At 44.7% G+C, this 26693-nt stretch overlaps 2 protein-coding genes across 9 annotated transcripts in view; both read left to right on the forward strand.

Moving 5' to 3' along the window:
* The window catches only part of LOC135914492 (kielin/chordin-like protein), a 584091-nt gene that overhangs the window by 76523 nt on the left and 480875 nt on the right, over positions 1–26693 (forward strand). The window lies entirely within an intron of this gene.
* LOC135914491 (multiple epidermal growth factor-like domains protein 10) overlaps positions 1–26693 on the forward strand; it is a 164316-nt gene that overhangs the window by 18051 nt on the left and 119572 nt on the right. For all 7 annotated transcript variants that reach the window (XM_070523573.1, XM_070523574.1, XM_070523578.1 and 4 more), the window contains exons 4-5: positions 4726–4875; positions 24374–24523. In XM_070523573.1, the coding sequence (XP_070379674.1) occupies positions 4726–4875; positions 24374–24523 (300 nt within the window). The remainder of the gene's footprint in view (positions 1–4725; positions 4876–24373; positions 24524–26693) is intronic.

A 26693-nucleotide genomic window follows, 5' to 3' on the forward strand; every position in this document is an offset into this window, starting at 1 on the left:
TTCATTTTCGCTACCGTTGCTCCCGCTAATGAGGCTTTCCCGCTAATGATTAGAACCATATCTCCGGCACGTTTTCACCGGTATTTGAGCCCCGCACCCTGCAACAATTCTTCGACATTCCCTGAAGCTTTGGCCACCCCACACAAGCGAATGGTGTTGCCTATCTTGCTCTGAAAACGTGAATAAAACAGAGAACATGATCAACGACACAAGAAACTACGGCGCGCGCCAGGCTCCTCTCTCGCGTGTTCTGCGCACGGCCGCCACCAGTGGCACGTCCGTCGGCGTGCACGGCGCGTATAATCCAGATACTATGATGCCATGCTGCTTAGTCAAGCTGGTCACAGCTTCAATCTAGGCCATGGCAGCTACCCTCCAATGGGGGTAAAATGCAATAACGCTTGTGGGAACTTAGATTCAGGTGTATATTAAAGAAGGCCAGGTTCCCAAAACTTCAGGTTGTGACTTTGGAATGTAAAATCTCCTAACTTAACTTTAAAATCTAAAGGTGCTTTATTAGGAGCAGGACATCATCTTGAGCTTTTACTGCACTGCCATGACACCAAGAAACTCCGAGTAAATAAAACAATTTCTTAGACAATGTCTATACTTTGCAAACAATTACAAACACTTCTCTGGATGCACCTCTGTTGTTATATTTAGTTCCGTATGCCAAGGCGGGTTAAGATGTTAGAACATTTGTCAAACCTGTTTTTTTTTACCGCTTTAAAGTTGTTGGTCATTTTGCATCTCTGTGTGTGTCGGACGCACATTTCAGTGCATCAATTTCTTCAGAAAGTGCACTCATTATTTATTTGTGCATGCAAAAAGGGTTCAGAAGAACTGCTTTCTGAAGATCTGTATAACAAGCAAAAAACAATTTTGTGTAGGCTGCACAAAGAGAAAGGATTGGTTAGTAAATACGTTATTTAGTTCTTAAATAAAGAGGCAGCTGTCAGTATTCTCTTCCAAAGTAAAAAAGTGCCCCTACCTGGCTCTGCTTCATTCTCCGATGTTGATGGTCCATTCGGGGGCACTCAACTGATAGGCTGCACTTTGGCCATGTTGGGTGTGCTGTCACCAGGCCCAAGGTCGATCGACATCCTCACCAAAAGTCGAGTCCGAACTCTATAAAAGAAACATCTCATCATTTTGCTATCAGTTTTGTCATCTTGCGTGTTTCACACACGGCCGTCAGTGAAATATTTCGTCACTTGGATACTGCAAAAAAGTCGAGCATTTTCTGGCAGTAAATGGAGGACATTAAAGAGGAAATACAGTTGCCAGATTGGATTGATCAAGTACAGTATAAATGGAAATAAATCAGTGTTACTGTGTTTGTTGGCATTGAATGCAAGAAACGTCAAAACGGGAACCTACAGCCACGCAACATTGAATTTCCTGCGTTGGCTACACCTCACGACAAGTTTCGCATCATCCGGTACTCGGGATAGTAATCGCTTAAACTTAAGAGGAACGAGCGTCGGTATAAATTAACAGGATACTTAACTGGGCAATATTTGTGCATGAAAGAACTTACGTAGCGAAGCTACTGTCAAGTACCCGATGACGCATCTGCGGGCGGTGCGGTTTGGGCGAAAAATTCAAAAATGAATGCGAGTTTCACTTGTTCCACGGCTACTAAGCTAAGATAGAATTTGAGTTTCCTACTAAACTATACTGGCTATTTACGCTCCGAATAAAACGCTGGCAATATTGTTAGGTCACATTGCATGCAAATGAAAGTGAGGAAATTGCTTTTATTGTATTGTGCCCAGGCGGCATGTAGCAGCTACCACTCTCATGCAACAAAAGCATGAAAGTAGTACTCGCGGCACGGAAAACCAACACATACAGCGCCAACGTTACGCCTCTTGAAGTTAAAACTAAGCACGATCAAGCCAGTTTTCTAGCCTTCGTAACGCCATGAACACGACCAAACATCGAGCGAAACTGTCTGCTCTCAAAAATTATTACCGCTTCCATTTACATACCTATCGCTGCCACAAGCAAAAGTCAATGGGCTAGCTTAGGGCAGTCTAAAACAGGGAGAAAAATCATGGAATGGGTAGGAATTCAATGTGACAGGGGTGCCCCGACTGACAAGAAAGACATTCCGTTGGACGTGCGTAAGCGCTTCCGAATCGCGCCCCTACCTAAAAATATGCATCCTATCTACAACAAAGAGAGGAGAGCTCACAGGGCTAAAGCTCTAGTAAATAAACTTAAAGACACACCGGCGCATAACGTAGCGTACGTGGACGCCGCTTGCGGCAGAGACGGGGCTGCGGTATCGACGGTGGTTGATGGCGACGGGTGCGTTAAAATAGCGTGCTCCACGTGCACGAGGGACGCCTGTACAGCCGAGGAGGTTGCAGTAGCGCTCGCTTGTGCGGGAACAAAAGCGGGAGTAATATTATGCGATAACAAATTAGCTATCCGAAATTTTAACAAAGGGAGAATCTCGGAAGAAGCCCTCCACATTCTACTCAAAAACCCTCCGAGGAGGGACATAACGTTTGTTTGGGTACCAGCCCATGAAGAAGTCCCAGGCAACGAAGCCGCTCATGAGCTCGCCCGAGCACTCTACCACCGGGCAACTCTAGAGCAGCCAGTTCCAGGGATAAAAGATAGCCTGATCACGTACAGGGAAATTGTCGACCACTACAAAGCCGAAAGAAGAATCTTTCCGCCTCCGCATCGGTCTCTCGCTCTGGAGGACGCTCGCATTTGGCGACGCCTCCAGGGAAACAATTACACATCGCCACATTGGATATACTTAACACAGACGAGGGACTATAACGACGCCCTCTGCAAAATTTGTAAGCAAAAAGGTACGCTAGACCATATAATATGGGAGTGTGCTGGCTCTCCAGGGGCCAAGGAAAACATTGTCAGTAGAGAAGCCTGGGAGGCCTTGCTCCAGAGCGAGGCTGAAGACGACCAGCGTCGAGCAATCCGCCTGGCCGTTGAGGCCGTGAAGACTCACCGTCCTCAACGCGCTGGGACTGCTTCGTCCTCCTCCCCTACCTACGTGTAGGTTAAGAGGCGGGCACCCCAGCTCGGTGGAACAATAAAGTTTTCAATCAATCAATCAAGTTCATATCTACAGCGACTGCACAGCCGCTATCAGAGCTTTCCAAAAGGGCATGGTCTGCACACAGGCTCTCATAATTGTTTCAAAGAAAGAGATTAAGAACCACTTCATATACTGGTTCCCGGCACACTTAGGACCAAAGATCGGCGTCATCCCCAACCTTAACGAAGCGGCACACGGGGCTGCGTGCGCGCTTACAGACTGCGCGGCTTCACCCGACCACTCGGAGAATAAGGACGAGCCCACCACATACAATGAAATCACTAAACACTACTACCTACAACGCAGACAGTATAGCACGCCACACCGCACGCTCACTCGAGCTCAAGGGGTTACACTAAGAATGCTACAAACAGACACATACCTCACGCAAAACAGATTACGCCATTACATGCCTGACCTCTACGACAGGTCTTATTGCACCAATTGCAATACATCCCTTAACGTATATCATTTACTCTGGCCGTGCTCGCGAACTCACATAAACTCCGAACCGGACAAGCGCAAGTTTGAAGAAGCAATCCGTAGCGAAGAACTCGCTCCCTAACTCTGGGCCGTCCAGCAGGTCCACGACGCCGCCAGGAAACTCAACCTCCTGGTTCCGTGGTGGGAGACGCCCACTCCATGAAAGCCCAAAGCTCTCGTGGCCTGCAGGACCTGAATAAAGTTGATTTCCTTCCTTCCTTCTCGTTGGGTTGGCATAGAAATGCTTACGCATATAGTACATAGACATTGATCTACGTATCATTCCAGGGAAGAGAAACAGTGGGGAACGGGGTTTAAGGCAACATCATGATGACATAATTATCTCACAGCAAAGCTGGGGCGCGCCATTGGCTTCGCCGGCAGTAACGTCGTTTCTCTCTCACCGCAGAGCGCGCTCGCCGCGATCTCTCTCCGACTGCGTAAGAGGTTCAAAAATGTGTCGCTGTCTTTAAGTAAATGAATGTGCGGCCGCGGTGTGTAACTTGGTAATGGCAGCACATAACCGCGTCATAAACACTATTGGATGGGTCCATGACAGCTTCCACTGCAAAAAAAAAATACATATATATAAATAAGCACGGAGTTTGTACCTCGCTGGATACCTTCTATATACATTAAAGACTATTCCGATTATCCACAACTCCTTAATTGTTACCCTGATGACGGCGAAATACGCGCGTGGTGACTGTGCATATATGCAGTTGAATAAATTTGCGTAATTGTATATTTCATGGGTTGGATTTGCCCCTGCAATGGAGATCATTTAAATCAGTTTATTTTTTTTTCTCATTGAATAGCGGCAAATACTCAGTGGCACAAAACCAGGTAACCGTGTTGGCATCAAAAATGTTCAATGAGAAGCGCCACATACACAGTTTCACATAGACAGTGAACGAAGCTGATCCAACGATCGTTTTGAAGCCACTTCCTTAACTATAGCAGCCGGTGCGTTACCCATAAATCCATGGACTACAAGTGAACTAAGTTGACGTGAAAGAAGCTACCTGCCGATAGTCAAACAGGCAGAGACACTGGCAAACATGCAGCGAACTTCGTGAAAATCTCGAAGACAACGAATTTTATTATAACTGAACTAGTCTGCTCTAGATTTATCCAAACAATCCCGCATTTTCTTCCCACAGCACTTGCGCTCAATGCGCCTGTCCGCCCGGCGAGAAGAAGTGCCATCTTCTCGGCAACAGGTGCCATTGTATCGATGGGAAATACTACATGCCTGGTTCCGACGAATGTGTCCAAAATAAAGAGGACTGTACGTTCGTCAACCCGGCCAGGTAAGACTCCCATTTATGTCTGTTACGAGCGTGGCAGTGACGTTGAATTTTGAAAAATTGAAGTTTTGAAGTTGAAAAAAGACGATGCCACGTTGAAACGCAAGAAGCAACTACTCGAATGTTCTGTTCTTGTCTTGTCTTGTGTTTTGTCCCAGACAGTGGCGCGTACCCACTATGGGGGATTGGCCAAGAAGCAGGCGGTTTTCCGTAAAGTTAGAAGTATAGAGAAACTACATTTGAATAGTGGAGCGTGGGACGATAAAACTGTAATTTAGACTTGCAATGAAAGTATTGGTAAGAATTTTGATAAAACAATTTAACGTAAAGAAATGATGTAATAGAAACTATGGATAATTGTAGAAAATCAGCAAAGTACTCTTTTTGTCTCTCTAATAAAATTGTAAACAGCAAGAAAAGCATCCCTGTGGCTGGTTCCCAGTGAAGTTGCCCCAAAAGAAAGAATGTTTGTCGAGGTTAGTGATAGGCGCAGTTTGGTCAATGAGTATTCTAATATTCTTCTTTGTCTTAGAAAGCGGCGGCATGAGAGAAAATTATGTTCAATAGTTTCAGGCGCACTGCAATAAGAACATAGAGGGGACATCGCGAGACCAGACCTGTGTAAGTAAAAATTTAGAGGAGGTATACGACATCTCAATTTTGTAAAAGATACTTCCGATAGCCTTGCAGGACACCAATTAATATTCCATGGGAAGTTAAGATAGTGGAATTCAGAGCACGGTGTTAGCATGGATATTGCAGAATTTCGAGATGTAGCGAAATTTCTGTACCTTGCCGCGGTGACATAAGCTGATGTCGGCAAAACAGATATGATAGGGCCGTTAAGGGATGCTCGTGCGAGTGAATCTGCCATTTCATTCAAGTGCAACCCACGTTGTCCCGGTACCCAAAGCAAACATACTTTTCGTAAGTACGGAGGTATCATCGAACGAAATTTTCTTTGAATTACTGAATTTAATGATGCAGTTAGTGCTGTGCATACAGATAGCGAGTCGGTCACGATGACAGCGAATGTGTCTTATGGGGGGAGTTTCCATAATGCTAATATAATCGCTAATAATTCTGCCTGAAATATAGCTGTGAAGTCGGGAAGGCGAAGGGAGTAGGACCATTGAAGAGATTCAGAGAAGATCCCCACTCCTGCCTTCTCATTACAAACAGAAACGTCAGTAGCTACTACGTTGTCAGTGGTAAGCTGGTGCAGGTGGCCGTGTAAGATATCAATTAAATATCGCCTTGGTAATAGTTTAGCATGATTAGGAAATATGTCCTCGAACTCAATTTTGAGGTCTGTAAAGGCATCATTTGAATCGTAAACTTGGCTTATGGATACCATACCATCCAGTTTTTCAACTGTGCTTGTACAAATACTGTCTGAGGGCTGTGCGATCTCGACCACGATATTTGGAAAAACTCAGCAGGTTCAGTGATAAAGGCATATTGCGTACGTCTTTTTGAAAACTGATAAATATTTAAAAATATCTGAACCGTAAGCATGCGGAATCTGCAATCTAGGGTAAGTATATGAGCTTCCTGATATAAAACAACGTTGGCAACAAATCTAGGAAGCCCGAGGCATGACCGTAGAGCTTCTCTTTCTAAAAGTCTGAGAGGTTTAGTATTTTAGGCGGGGCCACCGGAAAGTATCACGCAGCCGAATTCTGCTATGCGCCGAACGTACATTTTATAGATCATCAGTAACGTATCCCTGCGTAGTCCAGAGCGACGGTGGCTGAACCGGCGGAGCAATAGCTGCCGCTCGTTCTGCCTTTGTTTTAATATGTTCAATGTGACTGCGCCAGGTGAGTTTGCCATTGTAAATGACACCAAGGTACTTGACTTCGTGAACTTGAGGAATGATTTCCTGTCGGTATTGTAAAGTAATTTGCACCTGTGCAGTTAATGGGAATACCAATACCGCACTTTTGCTATTATTTAACGACATGCATAACCCCTCTAGCCATGTCTCCAGCATTCCTAAGTAATTCTGCAGAGGCTGTTGTAGTGAATGTATACTATTTGCGCACGTAAAAAATGCGATATCGTCCGCGTAACTATAAACATGTACTTCCGGACACAAAGGAATTGTGCTTAGCAAAATATTAAACAATATTGGGTAAAGAACGGAACGCTGTGGTACACCTCTTGTCTGCTTGTGTTTGGACGTCGAAATACCGTGTTGGTAACAATAAAACTCGCTATCTCTTATAAATCCATAGATCCAAGCGGTTATATATTTTGAGATATTCGTATACTGAAGTTTATCGAATAGAATACAATGTTCTACAGAGTCGTATGCTTTTGATACATCTAGCGTCACCAAAGCTGCGTACTCTCGATTGCGGCGAGCAAGTTTAACGCGGCTCTCTTAGTCTACATGGGCGCACCATACATGGGCGCCCATATGCAGTGGCCGGGACGAAATCCAATTTGGCAAGGACTGAGAAGGGTGTCATCCTCCATAAAATTTGTTAGACGGCCGTGAAGAACTCTTTCTATTAATTTGACGACATTGGAAGTAAGAGAAATTGGTCTTATGTTGTCTAGCTAAGTCAACTCCAGCTGATTTTTTCTTTAATAGTGGAATAATTTTAGCTACTCTCCACTCTCTTGGAATCCATGCATTCTTGAGAGAGAAATTTATTATGTTTAGGAGGTGCTGAGGCGCATTATCAAATAAGACTTTTAGCATACCTGTTGTAATTCCATCTGGACTGGGGGATGACGCTGGCAGTGAACTAATAATGCGTTCAATCTCTGTCGCTGTTATTATCTCAAAGTCGTCTGCCAAGGGAGGTTACTTTAGGTGTAAGGGGAATTTATGTTTGAAACGTTGCGCAAGTCCTTGAGCAATTTTTTTCAAGTGATTCCGACACTTATTTTGTTGTTAAAACGACAGAATCGACATTCACGGGCGCCGGTATAACTTTACGAGATCTAAGAAATTTAAACAGGTCCTTTTTATTGCAAGACTTCGAAAGGTATGTGTAGTGCTTGGAATCATAATCGTCCTTAGCTTTTAAGACTGTTCGTTTATATGTAGTAGGTATATATGTATAATCAGCCCAATTAACAGGACTTCGGTTGAATAAATGTTTCTTCCACGCTGCTTTTCTACGTCTAAAATCTCGCTCGCAGTGAGAATTTCACTAGGGACAATATGATCCACCCTTAGTGGATTGCACAACAAACTGAGCTTTTTTTGATGACTGTTTTAGAATGGAACATAGGCTCATTGCTTTAATATCCCTCTCCATGCCCTCCTGAGCGTGCAAAGCTGATTTTAATGCATTTTCAAATTTTTTGTAATTAACAAAAGTGCGCACATTACTATCTAAACTAGTTAACGGGGTAAGCAGTTCAAAAATTATAGGGAGGTTATCACTGTTATTTCCGGAGTTTACCGTCTGCCGGGCGGTGACAGACATGATCGAGGTAGCAAACGTAAGATCTAGGGCAGTTCGCGACTGACCCCGTACGAAAGTATGCACTCTCGAATTTAAACAAGAGCACTGATTCGTTAAGACCCAATCCCTCAAGCGTTTGCCACAAGTGTCCGTTCGGAAACCCCACGATACATGATGAGAATTGAAATCTCCCACCAGTAGGATGCTTTTCTGACTACGTGCAATACAGGTATCCAGATAGCGGGTATCTTGCACTCCAGCGGGGAAGTACGTGTTAATTATTGAAAAAGGTGTGCAACCAGGGAGTATTATATCCAGTGCTAAGATTTCACAGTCTGGGGACATTATCTGGTATGTTATAGTAGCTATATGACAGATTTTTGATGAGACAAACAAAACTAAACCACCGCCTCGGGATAGGCGATACAATCGAAAACATCGGAAATTTTTACATGAAAAGCCTGACCTGCAACAAGCCAAGTTTCCTGTAAAATATTATTATCTGGAGAATATTTACAAATAACATATAACAAATCTGTTGCAGCGGAAAGTATGGAACGACAGTTCCACTGAATTACTGTTAATGTTCCTATGTTGAATAAATCCGAGCAGTAGAAACTGCTTGGTCTAAAGCGCTCTCTTTTAAGAAGTCCTTCTTAGTAGGAATCTCTCTATCGTACTTCTTTGCCTTGGACTTGGTGGGAGAGCTAGGTTTTTTCTCCGTCGGTGACCTTGTTCGTTTAAGAGATCGGGGGTCCATATCTGCATCTTGATTTTCCATCCCGTCTGTGTCAGAAAGACAGATCTGGTCGATTTTCTTAGAAGTTGATGGCTTAGATGGCTCTTTTATCCTCATGCGCTCGTTCCGCTCGCGCCTTCTCGGACTTCGTTGTCATCGGTGCGTCGCCACATCGGCACTGCGACAGGGCGCCACGCTGCATGGACGGAGTCTAGAGCTCTGGTGAAGGCGATGGGGGTCGCACAAAGTTCTTTGGTGGTGGCGACTAACAGTGACGCTGCGGACGAGTGTTGCACGGCCTCGTGGCACAAAGTACACGAAAGAAGCAAACGCGCATGTTGCAAGGTGACGCGCGGTTGTGTCGTCAATGCTTGCGTCGCCGTGGCGGGGACGCCTGAAACCTGAAATGCGTTGGAAATGTGGTCGAGGGACGCGAGCTATACGCCCGGTGAGGTGCCGTCGGCGCCGTATTTTCGCGAGTGGTAATGGGTGAACCTCGCGCACGCCGTTTCGGCGTCATTGCGACCGGAAAGCGCGTGGTGTGGTAGCTCGCCTGGTGATTGGACAGGACCGTTCAGGGATCATGAGGGCGATCGCTGGAGACCACTCGAGGCGTACTCGGCCGTGATAGAATTGACTTTGCTCGTGTAGTCCTAGCGACGCATTCATTAAAATAGCCCCGGCATCATGTAGTGGCTGAGATGGTGCGTAGCATAACAACATATCCAGCTTTTCCGGACACGTACCAACTAGCGCCCCAAGTGGGCCCGGCACGAAGCTAGCGCGTTTTCAATGGAACGAGCGGGTTTTTTGCGAATAACAAAAGCTGCAGGCCGATTCTTGAAAAAGGCAGGTGACAAACGTGTTCTAGAAGACAATCCACACGAGCCAAATGCAGTCATCACTCTATGGCACGTAAGAATTTTGTTCCCACAGCGATTAAAGTTTTAGCAATGGAAGCCTATGGAAACGACGAACATTTGTGCTTGATTTTCGAGGCAAGAACGATGACTGTAATAAAACTAACCCGTCTATCGTAATACGCAGTGCAGCGTATGTAGTCCGGAGACTCAGCTTTCGATTGATGCCTATCTCGTCTTTCCAGATTTGGCGTAAGACTGTTCCCGAAAGCGATTTCTGTAACACTGTCGTGAAAATTCCCGTGGTATCTATAAAAACATCAGCGTCCCGCTTGGCGAAGCCTCGGTAGCCGTGGCCGAGTGGTAGAATAGCGAGCACCTTTAGTACCGCATAACGGCGGCCGCGGTTCGATGCCCGCTTCCCACGTTTTTTAAAGCAGCATAGGACCTAGTTTTTTAGTTTCTCACTAGATGGCAGAATCACAAAACCCAAGATTTGCTTTCGGTTTTGGTTTTTCAGCAGCGCATTTCTTTAAAGCCATATAGGACTTATAGTCTCCTATCAAATGGCATAAACACAAAACTCAAGAATTGCTTTCGGTCCTGGTTTTCCAGTGGTGCTATCAAAATATTATGCTTTCTTTTTTTCCTTCATGAAACGTAGCAGTACCGTGTCCATTTGTTAAGTCATTGCTTTCATGAAGATTTTATTCATTGGACATCATAACTAGAAGCTTGCGCTTGACTTTGTGTAATGAAAAAAAAAAGACTTTCGTGCTTTGTAGCGTGAAACCTGCGAGAACAATATGGCTATGCTTATTGCGTTCTTCTGGAAGGTCTGTTTTCTTCGACTTTCGGCTGTCCTTAATGGCACACACTCCGAACGAATCACGTCCACCTGTGCCACAATGCCACCCGGTGGCCAGTGCCATTCCTATACAACATTCGTGTGGAACAAAGGGTCTGCTAGGCTGAGTCGCTGCCCGAACGTTAATTATTTGTAAAGATTCATCCAAATAAGAAATACACCAACTAGGAGAAGCTGTGCAGCGTCTGGATTAATAGCTGCTGTTAATGTGTTCCCTACAGCCAAGTGGTATCAATCCGTAAGTGTGGCCGTAAAAAACCATTTGAATAAATGTACTTCGTTCGGTGCATTTGCTTTTAATGCGCAGCATTCTTTGGCGAGTACCGCAGTAACCTAAATTTGGGAGTAATTTGCGGTGGGCCATCCTAAATTTGAGGTGATAGACGAAAGGGCCAGGCAAAGTTTGGGGCTGATATGGCGGTGGGCCAACCTGGATTTGGGGATGATATGGGGGTGGGCGAACCTAAATTTGGACGTAACATGGGGACGGGCTAACCAAACCATGGGGGTGATGTTTGGCTGGGCCAAGCTGAATTGGGGGGGGGGGGGGGTGTGATGAGTGGACTAACCTATATTGAGGCATGATTTGCGGTGGGCCATCCTAAATTTGAGGTGATCGAGGGGTGGGCCAGGGTTAGTTTGGGGCTGATATGGGGGTGGGTCAACCTCGATTTTCAGGTGGTATTGGAGTGGGCCAATATAAATTTGGTGGTACTGTGGAGGCGGGCCAATCTGTATTTGGGGGTGATATGGGGTTGGTCTTACCTAAATGTGGGGGCAATCTCGGGGTCGGCCAATCTGAACTTGGGGGCGATATGGGGGTGGGCCAACCTAAATTTTGGGGTGCGTCGACTGGAAATTTGGGGGACGATTTATGGAAATTTGTGGGTGGACCAACTTGAAAATTAGGGGTGGCCCAATTGAAATTGGGGATTGGGCCAACTCCAAGTTTAAGGCTGGGCGAAAAAAATCGGGCGTGGCCGACTTTAAATTTTGGGGTGGGCCAATTTTAATTTGAGGGTGTGCCAACTTGAAATTTGGGGGTGGGGCTATTTAATGTTTGGGGGTGGGCCAATTGAAATTTGGGGGTTTGTTTATGAATAGTTAGACAACACCAGTGACGTTTCTGCTTCTTTTTCATCATCGCAAAGTACGTATATTAATAATTGTTACTTAATACTCCTCAAGGTGAGCTACCACCTTGAGTACGTAGAAAAAGTAGAGCTTTGGTCGCTATCACTACCACGAACCCATGTCAACGCAGATATACGTACGTGCAGGGGCTGGGTATGCTAACATCTTCGCTACCACCTGCTTCCACCACCTTAGATTTTCCAGGCATACCTGCTTCTTGTTTTCATCGCAGACGCATGCAGGATAAACGCGGATAACTAAAAAATCTCAGTGCCCTTCCACTCTGTGAAGAAACATGACCTGCAAAGCTGTGTATGTGGGCCCCTTAATGGCGAACTGCACCTCCACCGTATGTCGGCCGCGCATTTCACTGTCTTCGGCATCGGCCCACGTATGGGGAGTGCTTAACGCCTGCTTCATCTCCGCCGCGGGTCTCCCCGACATGGCGTTACATTCGGGATCAGCCCACGTATGGGTAGCGCTGAACGCATGCTTCACCACCGCTGCGGGTCGGCCCGGTATTACGCTATCTTCGGGATTTGGCTCTACACGCGGACGCGATAGTAGGGAAAGTAGCCCTTAAGAGGGAGCTTTAGCTCTTGTGGTCCTATCTAAATAAATGCAAAAGGAGAATTTGTTTTTCTCGACAGCCACTGCATCTAATTTGACAAGGTTTGTTGCATTTAAAACAGAAACTTAAAATCTAGTGTCTATTGGTTTCGAATTCTTGATTTTGGTCATCATTTCATTATTCAAAATTGTTAAAAATTGCAAATTTTAAGAAAACGAAACCATCAAGATTACAACTCTCTTTTGGCAATGAAGACTGATATCAAGATTATGTACATTGAATCTAACAGCACATATAACGCAGGCAAAATTTATATCTTACGCATGAATCTGAAAAAATTTAGTAATATGGAAATACGGCTTTTCCACAACCCTTGTTCACAACGTAACGACTTCACGTAAGATATAAATTGGCATATTGGAGCTGTCCATTTTTAATTGTCTAATGGACGCTGTTTACAGAACCGTGATATCAGTTCTTGATGCGGAGTTAATAATTTGTAAACTTCGTGCAGGTGTACTTTTCGCACATTCGAATTTTTGAATATCTTTTACCGAAATTCAGGCCCTAAATAGAAATTCCGCTTCCAATTGTCACTAGAATTTACCTTTATCTCCCGAATCCAACAAATTTCATTAAAATTGGTCCAGGGGTTATCTAAGAAAAGCGTTTCGGCGTTTTACAACTATTTGAATAGGCCGAGTCGGAGTAGGGCCCGTGTTATTAAAGCTTCCTCTTAACGACTTCGCTGTAAAAAAAAAAAGAATAAAAGAATAAAAGAAAACAAAAACGCTGCAGCCATCAATATCGCCGCCTCAGATTTCGTCATAATGGCCCCGTCACCATCGGCACGGCTCCGTGAGCAGCTACTAAGCTGTTCACTTTCGTTATCTTCCTTCCCTCGGCGGCCGCGCATTGTCTTGCTGCCAAAGACGCGCTAAATCTGCACCATCATTCTTTCATGCATCGCTTCTGCGACCAAGCAAGCTTTCGGTGGCACACGTACACTGCCGCATTGACACCAAAACTTTAAACTGCTTGCCTTATATAAAACAGCATGAATAAAAATGGAACGCGACTATCAGGCCACGGGGAATATGTTCGCGGGGCCATACTATTGATGACAGCATCCCAAAAGGCAAGATGTGTTCAGGTTGACTTTACAGGTTTCGAAGGAATGAGTGACTGTCTAGTTGCTTCATTATCACATAAAGAACAGCGTTTGAAGTTGTTAGCGCAGTTTGTGTGTGGTTCCTCCTTTGTGTCCCGTCGTGAACTGCTGTTCTTTCTGTGGCTTTACAGATGTTCCTTTTCTGTTCTGCGTCAGTTACGCCTCCCAAGAGTGTTTACTTGGAAAATTTTCGTTCGCATGGCTCTTACAGAAGCATGTTTAGTCGAAAGTATTGCGCTTGGCTGCATAATCTTGAGGACCGGCTCCAAACTGCTCATTTTCTTTAGCCACGTAAGAACCATTACTGAAAATTTAATTAACGTAGCTTTGCTAATTACGCAAACAACTTCTCAACTTACCCCGCATCTAGAGATTACCAATCAGAACACTCGAATGATAAAATGATGTCAACATTGTTTGTATCGTTTCAATAGTTTTGTTTCGTGCAGTTAAAAGCAGCCGGCATATTGATGGTGTTGTAGACTTCTTATAAAGTAAGTGTGAAAGCTTGGACAGGCTATCTTGGCACAAATCAACTTCATGAGCTTGAGCACATGTGCCCAACCTTGCACGACTGCCTTTACAACCGATTCTCATACATTATACAAGAAGCACCTCAGCGCTACGGTACATCCCACAAGGTGTACGGGTACATTGTGCGCGCTCCCGATTTCTCGGTTTCTGAGCATTGCAAAAGGATAGACAGTTGGGCGAGTTGGTACGGTAACATGATTTTGGCTTCTAGCGCGAAGTGAAACACGGACATAGAAAGGAGCAGACAGGACGAGCGCTAAACCCAAATTCTGAGCATTGGTGGCATCAGGCTCGCTTTCCTGGCATCATAAGGAATAAAAACTGCTGCCTGGAGGAAAGCATTGGGTACATTTTCAGTACTTTGTAACATATGGATCAGCACGGATGTGTACGTTAGAACGAAAAGTATTGAAAAATTAAGATGAGGATTTCACTGGATGTACTTTAGCTGTCTAATGATAAGATCTAAAGAAAGAATACTGTGATTTTGTGACAATGAATGCTGACATGAAATATGAGCTCCGACACAGTACCCGTGGTGGAAGTGGCCCCTGGACTACTGGGATACATTGAACCACGATACGCTGGTTTGGTAAATACCAGTAATTGGAAAGTGGTTCGCGCTTGAATTTCCTTTATGTCGGCGCCGCTGTGAAGTGTTGAGGGCCCTTTTTAAACCACAAGCACTATGTTTCAGCTAATATTGAAAGCAGTTGTATTCTCTATTATAGGGGGCGGGGGGGGGGCGCTTTTTTTATCGTCTAACCACAGTTCCAAAGTTATCAGTTAGCTCAAGACGCGCCTGCATGTGTTTCTAATATCCAGTATGTTGTCACGGATTTAATAGCGAAAGAGTGTTATCTTATCAGATTGCGCGCGTGAAGCGAATACTGGCGTACATGATCCATCACATTTGAGGACCCGAGATTGCGCTGCAATGTACGAGCATTTCAGTCTGACGAACTGACGCCTTGATCCGTAGATCGGAATCAGAGGAAGCACTTTGCGCGCAGCCATCGTTGCACTTTGAGCGTTTTCTTTTCCAGCGCAAGATCACCTTATAATGAGTTGTATTCGTGACTCACTCTTTCGAAGTGTTTTGTTCTTGACATCCCTACAATGTGAGAGTATAGAGGCGCTCCATCTTCATTGAGTGAATACTTGGAAACAGACTAGGCCTTTTCTTGCGTGTGCGTTTACACATTTACCGCACCAATTTGTTTTTATAACGTAATTTAGGAGGCTGTAAAGCACAGTAACCTTTTATTAACAGGAAGCTTTAATAACACAGAAAATTTAAATGCTTATAGTCGGCTTTCACCTCATGGTAAGGAATTTCAATAAATATATCTTTATGATAATTAAATGCCTATCCTATTGACAACGTTTAATCTGAGTTCCTCTTTGCAAGCTGATACAGACTTGCAGGTGGTTCGTATTCGGGACCCTCAACATATGTCTAACCGTCAAACAAAGAGTTATTCCGAATGTTTCATTTCAGGAAGGCGTGTTACCCTCTTATCTTTCATTCCCGTTACCCGCCGTGGTTGCTCAGTGGCTATGGTGTTCGGCTGCTGAGCACGAGGTCGCGGGATCGAATCCCGGCCACGGCGGCCGCATTTCGATGGAGACGAAAACATCCGTGTACCTATATTTAGGGGCACGTTAAAGAACTCCAGGTGGTCAAAATTCCCGGAGTCCTCCACGTCGGCGTGCCTCATAATCAGAAAGTGGTTTTGGCACGTAATACCCCATAATAAAAATAATACTCATTCCCGTCCGCAAACACGCATAAGACGAAAGGGCTGCATGAAGAGCGTCGTTAGTCCAAACCAACGAGCTACCGTAACTCACCTCCCTTATATCGCTGTCATTTAGGCTTAAAAAGAAATATATATATTTTAAATCGACGCATCACGAATCCAAAAAGAGCTGTCCGTGACCAGCCCAGCTAGGTTTCTTTCATTTCGTACTTCGTAGTAGCGGCTAATAGTAGCTCACGAAGCAGAGCACTGAGTGTGGATATGGCAGAGAAGGTGTTCTATATAATGTCTCGTCACCCACCGAAAATTGCCCGCCGTGCTACTGGCCATTCCTAGAAAATTGTATATGTGACGCCCAGCCATTTGCAACACCGCAACTTTGTTTTGCGATTGGAGAGTCCAGGTGCGAGACAAGGCGGTTATGAAGATAAAGGCACGCTGTGTTCTGCAGTAACTTAGGAATGCATGAATGAATGCCTTCATTTATTGAGAAAAAAGAAGAGCAATCATCAGTGGAAGCACGTCTCAGCAGATTGGGAAAGAAGCGGGGGACAAAGAGGAAAAGCTGGAGCTCGGGTGGCAGGCGAAGTCGCAGTTTAAAGGCGAGAGAATATAAGCAAGAGTGGGTGAAACCAGTTGAATTCCAGTGTAGATGTGTGATGTGCCGAGTAAATGGTTGGAGTCACCACCCAGCATCCGTCCTTTGCGGTAGTATAAGCACCCGCCGTTCTTGGTAACAAACGTTTACTGAAAACCAATCTTCGCAATTAATTATTCATCAGCCATACCTCGCCACGTATTTCTTAGTGGCAGGGTCAGTGGATTTCAACTACGCTGTCGCGACAAGTTACGACCATAACGTGACGCTTGCGGTTACGGTTGCCATATTCGTGACTCTTACTAATGCGCGAATAATATAAACTTGAATTACTGCACAGGTTATTGAACAGACATTTTACAACCGCGTTTCTCACCTTACATACGCTCAACGCAAGCACCATTGCAGCATGTTGCAGTGCGCGTCCCTTCAAGACAGAGACGAAAACAAAAGAACGCGTTAGAAGACAGGGTACCGACTTGGGCCTCGTGGCAAACATATCCAAGCCAACAATATTTATTTTATTTCAATACGAAGGCCCAATGCGGGCGTTTCATAGGGGGGGATTCATAAAAAAAAAACTTAACAATATACAACACAGAATATAAACGGCTGAAAACAGGAATAAACAAGCTAATCAGCGAGGTAAAAATTAATAGGCAAGAAAATGGCTAAGAACAGGTAATGAAAAAAATGCACATGTAGCAAATCCCACAAAACAAAACAAAAATCGCACTTTCAGAAGTTACAAAACATGTCATCTAACATTCCACGGAACGTTACGGCCCCCACGCACACACTGAAAAAAAACGAAAAAAAAACGCACATCATTCTACAGTGGAGTTTTCTAAGTATGGACCAAAGAGCAGTATGAAGTGATGGTGTTCCAGCGATAGCCGCAATGCTAGAAGGAAGCGAATTCCACTCTTCAATAGCCAGGACCAAAGGTGAGTATTTGTATCGTTCTGTCCGAGCGAAAATGGGTTTAGTCTTCTTCATGTTATCTACACGAGCCGGTGTGTGCGGCACCGCGAGAAGATGTGAACTTGCGAATGGTGTGGTGCTGTGGTAGAAAGTATGGAGAAAAGGTAAATGGCTGAGTTTTCTGCGCATGACCAGAGGCGGGAGATGGAGCAATATTTTCAGTACTGTTACACATTGATACCGAGAGTAACGGAAAAGGATGAATCGAGCAGCCTTGTTTTGTATAGACTCCAATATGTTAACAAGATAGGTATAATGAGGGTTTCAGATCACGGATGCGTATTCATCACAGGCCTGATTAGCATGTTGAATGCATATAGCTTTGTATCCTGGTTGGCTTGGTGTAGTCGGCGTGTAAGAAGACCAAGTTTTGTTATGTCTTTGGTAGTAATCACTTCAATATGAGTGCTCCAGGATAAATACGAGCTAAAATTTACACCGAGGTATTTTGCCGACGCTGAAGTTTCAATGATAGTATTATTAACTGTGTGGGCATTAGGAATTGTCTTAGCAGCGGAAGTAAACTTGAGATGTATAGTTGTGTCTGCGTTAATTACCATCTGCCCTGCCGCACCAATGAGTTAGCTCATCAAGATCAGTCTGGAGTGCAATGACTTTAACAATCATGCCGTCGTTTCTATGCAAAGAGGTTATGTATTTAAACTTCTGGAGTGACAGTCCAATCCGCCACCTACGGGAGCGCGTGAAGCCGCCAGCGGCCATATTGTTAGAGGAAAAGGAGCACAGCTACAGTACGTGGCTGCGCTATACGCGCGACGCAACTCTGCTTGCGGTTCTGCGATGAAAATTAAAATGAGACCCCTTTAGGAAGTATATCAGTCCGGCATTGTGTGTCGCTGTTGTCAAAAAAAAATGTCATGGTGGAGGGTGCCTTGTGTTCTGTGTACAATATGTTGCGAGAACTGAAAAACAGTCGTTTCCTGTTTTCATCATTCAGTAACCTGCCGCGTGCATCGGCACTGTGATGCCCTTTCGTCGATACGTGGTGCCGGGCCGTATTAACAAAACTTGACCTTGAAATATAGCATCCTTATGCATTTCTTAAAAAAATCACTATTTGTGCCAATGAGCGTTTTTGCTTTAAACCTACAAAACAAGAAAAATATTCAACGGTAGGTCTCATTTTTGTCCGGCGTTGCAGTTCTAGCTGAAAAGAGTTGGTGAAAGCAAATTTACAATAAAGCTAAGGCGACCCACCATCTGCACGAAGCCGCAAGCCTACGTGCGCTCCAATGAGAGTAACCTGCAAAGGTTAAGGTCATGCGTCACTGGCGGCTCAAGTAATCTTTACTTGTTTTTTCGTTTCTGCATCCGTTCTTCCTGCGTCTGCGGCAAAAACGAGAAGTGGGAAGGCAGATAAACGGAAATTGGTGGAGGCAGGTGGTAGCGTAATGGTTAGAGTGCCCTTCTCCCAAATGCAAGATGCTGCATTTGGGAGATGGGCTCGAATCCCGGTGGTTTGTATGGGAAGACAGCTTTATGTGCGCTCTGGTGACTGCGACGCTCAGAATTAGGCGGCACCCTGACGACAGCGGTCGCCGTCAACGTAACAGAATAAGCGGGTGTGCAATGTCCCACTTAAAGCCGAAAGTACATTCAGAGGAAATACACTATGCTCTTGTCGACAAAAAAAAAGTGATGAGTAACGAGCGGTGTTGTTGAGCGAAGCTGTAGACCGATAATGTCTCCATTGACAGGACCAAGCTCCAATCCCGGTGCTCAGCGGAAATGTACGTCGACAGCATGTCAACTAGCGTGTTATTGATACTTCATTAAGGTCGTTGCGTGTTTGTGCTGTGTCTAGCAGGAGCGAGTAGTAGAGGAGATGACATTGGAGAGAAGGCGGTGAGCGAAGCCCGCGAAAAGTAATTGAGGATAGCCATATTGAACGTCGACGCAGTGTTGAAGAAAGCCTGCGACTTCAGTTGCTCAGCCGACAGAAAGGCTTGAGTGGTAGCATACCGCTAGACGTATATGGTAACCACAGCGATAGACACACACTTTGCGGAAGTAAACAGAGCAAAGGCACGTAGTGAATTGGCCGCCCTTTTCGAGCTCTGGTATATGGTAACCAAATAATATATGCTAACCCAAATGAATGAGCGTGGTCATACTTGCGCGACATGCCATGGTGGCCTGCCACCAGGACATCATGAAGTTGCAGCGATGACAGTTTTCATTGGGTACTTGAGAATAAAAACGAGCACATCACAGACGTCCGAAGGATGTTTCTACGGTATAAGAGCACATCGCTCTCCTCCCCCCTCCCCGCCCAAATAACTAAATCACGAATATAAGCTTACGAATAGGGGCATCATAAGATCGAGCACTGGGGCGCCTGTTGATCTTGTTCAGGATGACCTCAGCGTTTCATTCAGTTGGAGTTACGTTTATTTGCATCACAATGGCGGGCGTAATCAGGCAAACATTGACAACATTTGATTAGAGTGTGCCTGACTACTCTGTGGAGATTACTTTTAACAATGACAACAAACACAGAAAGCTTTGCTTACATCGATTCGCACATACGTGGGATCCGCATAATCTTGTGACTATCAATTTAGATGCTTCAGCATGGCGCTCATTAACGCAACATTTCCATCCACAGTGAGCAAAAGCGGCTGTCGTATCCACAGTAGAATTGATTTAAATGGCTTTAATCCCATGGACATTATATCGTCGCCAACTTCCGTGGGATTGGAGTCGTCAAAATGGGATACAGGTGACAGGGAAATAAGGAGGTTGATGAACGGCAAGAAGGCGGAAGCTTGCACAAGACCTCAGTGATTTAAAATGACTTTTTGAGCAGCTTGGTCAGGGGGCCATGCAATCGTTTCCACGTCTATTACAAATCCTCCAAAATATTAACAGAGGCCGACAAAAATGCGGGCATTTTGGAAAAAGTGATACCGCTGGAAATTTCAGTACAGCATTAGCCTAAATATAAAAGATGACTTAAAAATAAGAAACCATAACGTTGACAGGGTGGCCCAATTCTGGCACAAATAAATCGGCTGTTGAAGCACTTCAGTTGAAACGCAATGGTGCGAAATAAGGCGAGAATGTCGGCAAGCGTTGAACAAAGGTCAAGTAGGTCCTGTGGCCGACGCCAGCGCTCGGCTGCTGTCAAGCGACTGCACGTATTAGCGAGATGCCTGGTCGTCAGTAGTCAGTCAGTCAGTCAGTCAGTCAGTGTTTTATTTTCACCAAACAAAAACATTAGTGAAAAGGGAAGACGGCGAAAAAGCTGCGGATACTGCAGCTTGAGTTACAGTATGATTCGGGTCTGAAATATTGGAAGTGGACTCCATCACATTGAATACAGGGCATTCTACGGTGTCATTCTTGGACAGATGGTACCCATTCTCGCGCAATGAGGATGGAAACAAATTGTCTCACGTGCCGGCTGTCACCTTCCTCCTACTGCCAACATTCCTTTCCCTCCGTAGTTGCTAAGCTTTTATTGGGTTCGGCTGCTAATCACGTGGTCTCGGGATCGAATCCGAACCACGGCAGACGTATTTCAATGGGCGTCAAATGCGAAAACCCGCGTACTTAGGGTTAGGCGCGCGTTAAAAATCCCAAGTGATCTAAATGATTCCCGAATCCTCCACTACGGCGTGCCTCATAATGAAATCGTGGTTTTGGCAAGTAAATCCTCATAATGCGTTATGTAACATTCGTTAAGAATCTCCTGGGCAGTCGCACAACTTTTGAATACAAATAAGTGTCGGTAGTTGCACGTGAAGTCTTTGAATATGTCATCATTATCATCATCATCATCATCAAACTGGTTACGCCCATTGCAGGGCAAAGACCTCTGCCATACTTCTCCAACAACCCCGGTCATCTACTAATTGTGGCCATGTCGTCCCTGCAAACTTCTTAATCTCATCCGCCCACCTAACTTTCTGCCGCCCCCTGCTACGCTTCCCTTCCCCTGGAATCCAGTCCGTGCATAATAGCTGTGTCTTACCAGTACTCGCCCTACGGGGCAGAAACTTGGAGGCTTGTGAAAAGGATTCTACTTAAATTGTGGACGAGGCAACGAGCTATTGAAAGAAGAATGATGGGTGTAACGTAAAGCGATGAGAAAAGAGCAGATTGGGTGAGGGAACAAACTCGAGTTAATGACATCTTAGTTGAAACCAAGAAAAAGAAATGGGCAAGGGCAGGACATGTAATGAGGAGGGAAGATAACCGATGGTCATTAAGGATTGAATATGTGGATAGCCTTTATAGCGTTCGATAGCTGCTAGTCTACATTGCGGCTATATAATAAAGACGGAACGGCAACATGGTAAAGAATGTGGAGAACATACATCCCACATATATTACTGCACAATAATTTTAAATAGCGTTCTTGCTTAACGCACGTGGATAACCGCCATAGGAGACTACTTTGGAAACTAACTGCAAGTACTGTATATGTCGTACCCAAAGGTGTACCTGGCCTGGTGGCCAGCAAATGTGACCTAATATTGCGAGCAGCTTCGGCCATAAAATGCTAACGGATGACGACACAGACTGAAGTGACTAGCGCAAGAGTGGACAGGGGACACTAAAGACGCTACAAGGACAAGCGCCCAGTTGGAAATTTGCGCTTATCCTTGTCGCCTCTTCAGTGTCCCGTGTCCGCTCTTGCGCTCTCTCGTTAGCATGGAATACGAACTAGCCCCCTCGCACAGCCTGCGACGACACGGGGACAGTTTGCTCAACTCTTGTTTCGTGACTTTTGTGTCAAGGTCAAAAACCAACATATCCATGTATATGTCTTAATACTGAAGCACATCTAGATTTGCAGCTGCGGCGATAGCCTATGAGTGTGCATTGAAATTCGCTAGTGAAATAATTGTATGCACCTTAACGAATTTGATAGGGGAAAATCAAAATCCATCCCCGACGGCGTCTCTAGTAGGCGCTGTGCGATGTTTGGACGTCAGCAATGTCTGCCGACTGAAGAAAGGCTGCCCCGAAGTGCTTCTGACGGTTAGGCTACCTTCTTTACTCCGTAGAATGAAAAAAAGAAAAAGAAAAGGAAAAGAAAAGACAAGACAACAAAAAGAAGAACCGCACCAAAAGCCCAGAATCAACATTTGCTCGTCGCGAGTAAACGCTGGAAGACGAGTAATTTCCAGTGACGAGCGAATACGCTTGATCAAGAACACTGATAACGCCGGCGGGACAAGCATTGTGGACAAGTTCAATGCGCAGGGATAGCTTTTACTTTTTTTTCTTTTTGTTTGGTTGACGTCATCACGCGCCACCGCGGCAAGTTTGAAAAGAATAAGGTGAGTACGCCCCGTGGTGGCGCTCACGCGAACTAAACCCTTGTGTCCAGAAAACCTGGATACGGTGCCACAAAGGAACCTGCCTGCTCGGGTGTCCTTAAACCACATATGCTACCTCTTATCTCATTTAGCTTTAGGCTATAAGGAATTTCGTTTTAGGGATGCAAGGCCAAGTTCAACCGTTCAACCTCTTTTCAGCACATTATTACTGATACCCTTAATCTGTCGACTGTTTGTCTATAGCGAAATGGGACGACGTTTTCCGCGGCACCGACGTTGGCAAGGCAACGTTGGCACGTTGGCGACGTTGGCAACGTTGTTGTTTTTTTGCACACCGACTTTTAAGCGCGTATAGCAAATGTTTTCCTCACAAAATTAGAGAATGGCCGCGCAAGGCCGGAAAACCTCGGCTTACATCAGAGCGCCTAAAAGCTATAAAACCTTAAAGTGCACTCTACGAGTGCTTCTACGGCGAAGCTCTATATTCCTAGACGAAAGACTCGTGGTTCGACCACAGAAACCCTACTGCGGGGCTATGAGCCATTGTTTAGGAGGGTATGTGCCATTCCATTCATCTTACGTCACGGGTGGACAAGTTTCTCGTTGGGTTGGCATAGAAATGCTTACGCATATAGAACATATGCGTTCATCAACGTATCATTCCAGGGAAGAGACACAGTGGGGAACGGGGTTTAAGGCAACATCATGATGACATAATTATCTCACAGCAAAGCTGGGGCGCGCCATTGGCTTCGCCGGCAGTGACGTCGTTTATCTCTCGCTGCAGAGCGCGCTCGCAGCGATCTCCCTCCGAGTGCGTAAGAGGTTCAAAAATGGCTCCCTGTCTTTAAGTAAACTAAATGTGCGGACGCGGTGTGTAACTTGGTAATTGCAGCACATAACCGCGTCATAAACACTATTGGATGGGTCCATGACAGCTTCCACTGCAAAAAATTACCTATATATAAATAAGCACGGAGTTTGTACCTCACTGGATAGCTTCTATATACATTAAAGACTATTCCGATTATCCACAACTCCTTATTTTGTTACCCTGATGACGGCGAAATACGCGCGTGGTCACTGTGTGAATATGCAGTTGAACAAATTTGCCTGATTCTATATTTCATGGGTTGGATTTGCACATGCAATGGGGATATTTTAAATCAGTTTATTTTTTTCTCATTGAATAGCGGCAAATACTCAGTGAAACAAAACCAGGTAACCGTGTTGGCATCAAAAATGTTCAATGAGAAGCGCCACATACACAGTGGCAGATAGACAGTGAAAGAAGCTGATACAACGATCGTTTTGATGCCACTTCTTTAACTATAGCAGCCTGTGCGTTACCCATAAACCCATGGACTACCAAGTGAACGAAGTTGACGTGAAAGAAGCTACCTGCCGATAAACAAACAAGCAGAGACACTGACAAACATGCAGCGAACTTCGTGAAAATCTCGACGAATGCGAATTTTATTATAACTGAAATAGTCTGCTTTCGGTTTATCCAACCAATCCCGCATTTTCTTCCCACAGCACTTGCGCTCAGTGCACCTGTCCGCCCGGCGAGAAGAAGTGCCATCTTCTCGGCAACAGGTGCCATTGTATCGATGGGAAATACTACATGCCTGGTTCGGACGAATGTGTCCAAAATGAAGAGGACTGTAAGTTCGTCAGCCCGACGAGGTAAGACTCCCATTTATGTCTGTTACGAGCGTGGCAGAGACGTTGAATTTTGAAAAATTGAAGTTTTCAAGTTGAAAAAAGACGATGCCACGTTGAAACGCAAGAAGCAACTACTCGAATGTTCTGTTCTTGTCTTGTGTCCCAGACAGTGGCGCGTACCCACTATGGGGGATTGGCCAAGAAGCAGGTGGTTTTCCGTAAGCTTAGAAGTATAGAGAAACTAGATTTGAATAGTGGAGCGTGGGACGATAGAACTATAATTTAGACTTGCAATGAAAGTATTGGTAAGAATTTTGATAAAATAAATTAACGTAAAGAAATGAAGTGATAGAAACTATCGATAATTGTAGAAAATCAGCAAGGTACTCTTATTGTCTCTCTAATCAAATTGTAAACAGCAAGAAAAGGATCCCTGTGGCTGGTTCCCAGCGAAGTTGCCCCAAAAGAAAGAATGTTTGTTGAGGTTAGTGATAGGCGAAGTTTGGTAAATGAGTATTTTAATATTCTTCTTTGTCTTAGAAAGTGGCGGCATGAGAGAAAATAATGTTCGATAGTTTCAGGCGCACTGCAATAACATAGAGGGGACATCGCGAGACCAGACCTGTGTAAGTAAAAATTTAGAGGAGGTATACGACATCTCAATTTTGTAAAAGATACTTCCAATTGCCTTGAAGGACACCAATTAATATTCCATGGGAAGCCAAGATGGTGGAATTCAGAACACGGTGTTAGCATGGATATAGCAGAATTTTGAGATATAGCGAAATTTCTGTACCTTGCCGCGGTGACATAAGCTTATGTCGGCAAAACAGATATAATAGCGCCGTTAAGGGATGCTCGTGCGAGTGAATCTGCCATTTCATTCAAGTGCAACCCACGATGTCCCGGTACCCAAAGCAAACATACTTTTCGTAAGTACGGAGGTATCATCGAACGAAATTTTCTTTGAATTACTGAATTTAATGATGCACTTAGTGCTGGGCATACAGATAGCAAGTCGGTCACGATGACAGCTGATCGGTTTTTTGGGGGGAGTTTTCGTAATGCTAATATATTCGCTAATAATTCTGCCTGAAATATAGCTGCGAAGTCGGGAAGGCGAAGGGTGTAGGACCATTGAAGATATTCAGAGAAGATCCCCACTCCTGCCTTCTCATTACAAACAGAAAAGTCAGTAGCTACTATGTTGTCAGTGGTTAGGAGGTGCAGGTGGCCGTGTAAGATATTAATTAAATATCGCCTTGGTAATAGTTTAGGATGATTAGGAATTATGACCTCGAACTCAATTTTGAGGTCTGTAAAGGCATCATTTAATCGTAAACTTGGCGTATGGATACATCCAGTTTTTGCAACTGTGCTTGTACCAATACTATCTGAGGGCTGTGCAATCTCGACCATGATACTTAGAAAAACTCAGCAGGTTCAGTGATAAAGGCATATTGCGTACGTCTTTTTGAAAACTCATACATTTTTAAAAATTTCTGAACCGTAAGCATGCGGAATCTGCAATGTAGGGTGAGTATATGAGCTTCCTGATATAAAACAGTGTTGGCAACAAATCTAGGAAGCCCGAGGCATGACCGTAGAACTTCTCTCTCTAAAAGTAAGAGGTTTAATTTTGAAGGCGGGCCCACCGGAAAGTATCACGCAGCCGAATTCTAATATGGGCCGAATGTGCGTATTATAGATCATCAGTAAGGTATCCCTGCGTAGTCCAGAGCGACGGTGGCTGAGCCTGCGGAGCATAGCTACGGCTCGTTCTGCCTTTGTTTTAATATGTTCAATGGGACTGCGCCAGGTGAGTTTGGCATTGTAAATGACACCAAGGTATTTGACTTCGTGAACTTGAGGAATGATTTCCTGTCAGTATTGTAAAGACATTCGCACCTTTGCAGTTAATGGCAATACCAATACCACACTTTTGCTAATATTTAACGACATGCATAACCCCTCTAGCCATGTCTCCAGCATTCCTATGTAATTCTGCAAGCGACTGTTGTAGTGAATGTATATTATTTGCAGACGTGAAAAATGCGATATCGTCCGCGTAAACATAAACATGTACTTCCGGACACAAAGGAATTGCGCTTAGCAAAATATTAAATAATATTGGGTAAAGAACGGAACGCTGTGGTACACCTCTTGTCTGCTTGTGTTTGGACGTCGAAAT

This window comes from Dermacentor albipictus, chromosome 8 (genome assembly GCF_038994185.2).
Source record: "Dermacentor albipictus isolate Rhodes 1998 colony chromosome 8, USDA_Dalb.pri_finalv2, whole genome shotgun sequence".
Lineage (NCBI taxonomy): Eukaryota > Metazoa > Arthropoda > Arachnida > Ixodida > Ixodidae > Dermacentor > Dermacentor albipictus.